The 6306-nt window shown below is 42.4% G+C and overlaps 1 protein-coding gene across 1 annotated transcript; it reads left to right on the top strand.

The window, feature by feature from the left end:
* Positions 1-788: 788 nt before the first annotated feature.
* LOC100523238 (olfactory receptor 2AE1-like) lies at positions 789-1751 on the top strand. Its single transcript, XM_003124324.4, has one exon. It carries the CDS (start codon positions 789-791, stop codon positions 1749-1751), a length of 963 nt encoding a protein of 320 aa, XP_003124372.4.
* The last annotated feature ends 4555 nt before the right edge of the window (positions 1752-6306 follow it).

The raw sequence follows: 6306 nt of genomic DNA on the forward strand, positions 1-6306 counted from the left end.
ACTGCCTGGGGATGTTCCCAGGCCAGGGATTGAACACGCATCACTCCAATAACCAGAGTCACTGCAGTCACATCGCTGGATTCTTAAACCACTGGGCCACAAGAGAACTGTCTCACTACACCTTATATCCATCTTTTCTGACTGATGGCTTGCCCCAAGGACTGCAATTTCCCACACCAGTCCATTAGCCTTCCATAGACAGCTTACGTAGCCCTCAGAGTCAAGAAATGCCAACTTTCTGTACAATCCATTAAACGTGTACATAGATGTTTTCTACCTGTCCCAGTGGTTCGGCTCCTCTGGTTAAACCTTGACTGACATATATAAATATATTTACAATATTTTACTTTTTTTTTTTTGTCTTTTTGCCATTTCGTGGGCCACTCCTGCAGCATATGGAGGTTCCCAGGTTAGGGGTCCAATTGGAGCTGTAGCCGCCTGCCTCCATCAGAGCCACAGCAACATGGGATCCGAGCTGTGTCTGCAACTTACACCACAGCTCTTGGCAGCACTGGATCCTTAACCCACTGAGGAAGGACAGGGATCAAACCCACAACCTCATGGTTCCCAGTCGGATTCGTTAACCACTGAGCCACGACGGGAACTCCTACAATAGTTTTCATGTAAAACTTCAAGTATACATGAAAAACATTTACACACATTCATACTTATAAAAGACAATGAGTAGATAAATACATGTGTATGTCTACATAATTATTCCTTAACGAGGAAACTTTCCATTAGGACTTTGGTCCCACTGCCTATTTCCCAGGGCAGAGAAAGGAGAGATGGGGCAGAGGAATCAGACCTCCTCTCTGGCTGACTTCATCCTGGAAGGGCTCTTTGATGACTCCCCGGCCCATGCTTTCCTCTTCTCCTTGACCATGGTGGTCTTCCTTGTTGCGGTGAGTGGAAACACCCTCACCATCCTCCTCATCTGTGCCGACCCCCGGCTTCACACCCCCATGTACGTCCTGCTCAGCCAGCTCTCCCTCATGGATCTGATGCATGTCTCCACCACCATCCCCAAGATGGCAGCCAACTACCTCTCTGGCACCAAGTCCATCTCCTTTGTGGGCTGTGCCACCCAGCACTTCCTCTTTTTATCTCTGGGAGGGGCTGAGTGTATTCTCCTAACTTTCATGTCCTATGACCGCTATGTGGCCATCTGTCACCCACTGCGTTATGCTGTTCTCATGAACAGAAAGGTGGGTCAAATAATGGCTGTTATGTCTTGGTTGGGCGCAGCAGTAAACGCTCTCATTCACACAGTGATCTTGATGCACTTCCCTTTCTGTGGGCACCGGAACATCCACCACTTCTACTGTGAGTTTCCAGCAGTTGTGCAGTTGGTATGTGGAGACATCACTGTGTATGAATCCACCGTGTACATCAGCACCATCCTCCTGCTCCTTCTCCCCATCGTCCTGATTTCTGCCTCTTACGTCTTCATCCTCCACAGTGTCATTCGCATGCACTCAGCTGGGGGTAAGAGGAATGCCTTTGCCACCTGTAGCTCTCACCTCACTGTGGTTTCCCTCTGGTTTGGCGCCTGCATCTTCTCCTACATGAGGCCCAGGTCCCAGCGCACCCCATTGCAAGACAAAGTGGGTTCCGTGTTCTACAACATCGTCACTCCCACCCTGAATCCTCTAATCTACACTCTCCGAAATAAGGATGTGGCAAAGGCTCTGAGGAGAGTGCTGGAGAGAGAGATGAGCACTCAAAACCCAAAAGTGCGGTTGCCCTGATTGTGCATCAAATGGTTAACGCTCCTTAAATTGTCCTCAGTAAATTTCAAAGATTTTTCTAGGGACCCCATCCCTGATGACTACTGCAAAAAGTTAGTGATGAACAAACATTTCCAGTATTCTAACCTCTCTCAGGTGGCTAGGCACTATAGAGAACTACCTTAGTCCATTCCAGCTGCCCTAACAAAAATACCATGGACTGGGTGGCTTTATTCATTTCTCACAGTTCTGGAAACTGAGAAGACCAAAGTCAAGTCTTGAGCATTCTAATTTCTTTTGGATCTCATTTTAAAAGTGTCCTTGTCCAAACATGCCCTATGTAAAGCAGCATCTTCATTCTGTGTCCCCTGATTCTACCCTGTACCTTTATTTCCATGATTTGCATAATAGATTCTACTCACTGTCTGCTTTATTAGAATGAGCATTTCAGGAGGGCAAGGGCTCCACTTTGTTTGCAATTTCTCATTCAAGCCAGGAACCAACATGGCATGAAATAATTACACTTTGTTGCGTGGATTAATAGAAGAAAAGGGCCAAGACCTGTCTCACTATCTCACCTGACATTAAGAATATTCAATTAAGAGACGGAAGAAATTACACAAATAAATAATAGATTGCTTGATAAGATTCATTTTCTGAGATAATCTGATATGAATCCCATGTACATAGAGACATCTGACATCTCCGTGAGCTGTCCTGGAGTCTGGTGGGCTGAGGGATGCCCAAGTGATGGGCACATTTCTCCATCTTGCGTCTTCTATCACCTGAAAGTTTTGTTCAGCCCAGACACCATCTTCAGAAGAATAACACAGTGGTTGCAAGCAAGGTCATGCTTTCTTCGACAAGAAGGTATTTTCCCTTTGAGAAAGACCCTTTTGGCATCCTCAAGATGATGGGCTAGGATGGGCTGCTCGTCATGAGCTGGTGCTCTCTTTCCCACATAGCTCTCAGGTTCTGTTTGCCTTGAAACATGCCGCAATCAAGGAGACTTCATTTTCACAGAAATGATGCCCGCCCTGTTTCTGAAGGCATAAGTGTGTTGTACAAACTGCTAGGTGCCCCAATCCCACTTAGAGAGAGTTGGTTTTTCCTCTGCTACCTCTCTCTCTCCACACACAACTAGGGCCTTGTCAGCAATGCTATAAGATTAGTTCAGAATGAAACTACCTAAGCTAAACAAATGGGTGCTTACTTATGTAATGCTGTCATCGGCCTAAAAGAAAGAGGACAGTGTTATATCCCACTGCCCTCTTGAGAAGAGATATAACTCTACATAGTTGTAATCATTTGATCTATTCTGCATAGTAACCCCTTACATATTTTCTCTTTTTTTGGACACCCCAAGGAATATGGGGTTCCTGGACCAGGGAAGAGACCTGAACTGCAGTTGCAATCGATGCCAAAGCTGGGGGGTGGCCAAAACCTTTAACTCACTGTGCTTGGGGTGGATTGAACCTATGAACCTGTCACCTGGCCCTAGAGAAACACCACCCATCATGCTGCACCACAGCGGGAGCTCCTATTCACCCTTTATTTTATATAGCAGTTACAAATATTCTCTGTCATCCCTCAGGCTGCCTTTCACTCTGTTGATTCTGTCATTTAATGAACCCAAGTTTTCAATTTCTGATATATTCCCATTTATGTATCTTTAGTTTAGTTGCCTGTGGTTTTGGGGTCATATCCAAGAAGTGATGGCAAGTGCAGTGTTATGAAGCTTCCCTCTATATTTTCTTCTAAGACTTTTATACTTTGAGCTCTTACATTAAGTTGTTGATACATTTTCCGCTAAATTTTGTGTATGGTATAAGGTAAGGGTACAATTGCATTCTACCATAGGAATCAAATGGAATGAAATATTTAGGAATGAACTTATCCAAGGAAGTGAAAGAGTTGCACACCACAAACTACAAAAGTGGTGAAATAATTTAAAAGGATATAAATAAATGGAAAGATCTCCTGTGTTCATAGATTAGAAGACTTAATATTGCTAAGACTGCGTTATTACCCAAAGTGATCTCCAGAGTCAATACAATCACTGCCTAAATCTCAATGGCATTTTTTTCAGAAATAGAAAAACCTACCTTAAAATTCACATGGAAATCAAGGGATCTAAGTAGCCAACACAATTCCGGAAATACTAAAACCAGAAGACTCCCGCATACTTATTTTGAAACTTATTACAAAGTTACGGGAATCCAAACAGTGTGATACCACCATAAGTATGGATGTATAGAGCAATGGAGTAGAATAGAGACCTCAGAAGAAAAACGTCGCATGTATGTCCAGATAATTATCATCGAGGATACCCAAGATCATTCAATGGGAAAAGGACAGTTTGTTCAATAAATTGTGCTAGGAAAACCAGAAAGCCACATACAAAACAAAGAAGTTGGACCCTTACCTTATGCCATCCAACCAATAAGTTAAAATGTATCGAAAGCCTAAATGTAAGAGGTATAACTGTAAAACCCTTAGCAGAAAACACAGGGAAAACTTTATGAAAAGAGAGGAATATCCAGATTATGTAAAGAATGCATACAATTCAAAGACAATGGCAATAATTTAATTATTCCCAATGAAAAATGGTCAAAGGGAGTTCCCTTTGGACCCTAGCAGAAGTGAACTCGACTAGTATCCATGAGGATGTGGGGTGTATCCTTGGCCTCTCTCAGTGGGTTAAGGATCCGGCATTGCCATGAGCTCTGATGTAGGTCGTAGACATGGCTCAGATCTGGCAGTGCTGTGGCTGCAGCATAGGGAAGCATCTGCAGCTCTGGTTCAACCCCTAGCCTGGGAAATTCCATATGCCACACTTGAAGTCCATCCCTCCCTGCTACCAAAAAAAGGCAAAGGACTTGCACAGACATTTTCCCAAACATGTTATACAAATGGCCAACAAGCAAATGAAAATGATGCTCAATGTCATTAATCATCTGAGGTATAATTTAAGAAAAATCATCTCACATTGACTTAATGTATTGAAAGTAAGACCCATAATGATAAACTTCTAGAAGAAAATATGTGGGATAAGCTCCTTGACATCAGTCTTGGCACTATGTTTTGAATAAGACATGAAAAAGAAGAAACAACGAAAGCAAGCATAAGTAAGTGGGACTACATCAAACTAAAAAGCAGAAGCTTTCCACAGCAAAGGAAACCATAAAAAAAGAGGGCATTCCCATCATTGTTCAGTAGAAATGAACCCGACTAGTATCCATGAGGATATACAGGTTCAATCCATGGTCTTCCTCAGTGAATTAAGGATCGACTGTTGTCGTGAACTGTGGTGTATGTTGCAGACAGGGCTTGGATCCTGTGTTGCTGTGGCTGTGGTGTAGGCCGACAGCTATGGCACTGATTTGACCCCTAGCCTGGGAACTTCCATATGCTGTGAGTGCAGCCAAAAAAGAAAAAAAAAAAAAAAAAGAACAACCTAGAGCATGAGAGAAATATTTGTAAATCATATATCTGATATAGGTTTCATATCAAAAATATATGAGAAACTCATAGAACTCAATCACAAAATAGCAAAAACTCAGAGTTAATATTGGACATGCTGCCCATGTTGATAGCAGTATTGCCTGTTACATCCAAGACAGGGAAACAACCTATGTATCTATCTACTGATGACTGGATAAAAAAATGTGGCACATATACCCAGTGGAATATTATTTAACCATAAAAAATTAGCAACTGTTGTCACATGTGGCAACATGGATGGACTGTGAAGGCATTATGGTGAGTGAAACAAGTCAGATGGAGAAAGACAAATATTCCATGATATCACATGTATGGAACCAAAAAAACCCTCTCAGCTTTTATCTTTTTTATTTCTTTGGCTGCACTTGTGGCATGTGTAAGTTCCTAAGTGAGAGTAGAACCCGTACCCCAGCAGTGAACTAAGCCAACACAGTGACAAGGCTGGATTCCAAAGCTGCTGCACTACAAGAGCACTCTTGACTTTTACATACAGAGAACAGATCAGTGACTGCCAGAGTTGGCCCTGGGGGTGAGGGCAATGGGTGACAGTGATCACAAGGCAAAAACCTCCAGCTGCAAGGTCAATGAGTTTGAAGCATTTAATGTATGGCATGGCAACCATAGTTAATAATAGAGAATTGTATATTCAAAAGTTGCTAAGAGAATGGATTTCAGAAGTTCTTACAGTAAGAAAAATGTTGTAAATATGTGAGGTGAATTAAACTTATTGTGGTAATCATGGTGGATTATACAACACAGCAAATTATGTTCTATACTTGGAATGATACAATGTTGTGTGTCATTTCTATCTATTAAAACAAGAAAACTAAATCTCACTCCTAATCAAAACGAACTGCTGTTAACACAATTAGATGCCACCACATGCTTATCGAGGTGAATTTTCTCAAAAAAGCCAAGAGGAGCAAGTGTGGGTAGGGATGTGGAGAAACTGCAAAGCTTCTGCACTGTTGGTGGGAATGTAAAATGGTGCGGCCATTAGAGCAGACACTTTGGTGGTTCCTCAAAAACTTAAAAAGAGAATTATCCTGTGATCCAGAAATTCCACTTCTGG

Source organism: Sus scrofa, chromosome 3 (assembly GCF_054392235.1).
Source record: "Sus scrofa isolate SSC_HxYL_T2T_F1_AM1 chromosome 3, Sscrofa_HxYL_maternal_Yorkshire_Landrace_v2.0, whole genome shotgun sequence".
NCBI lineage: Eukaryota > Metazoa > Chordata > Mammalia > Artiodactyla > Suidae > Sus > Sus scrofa.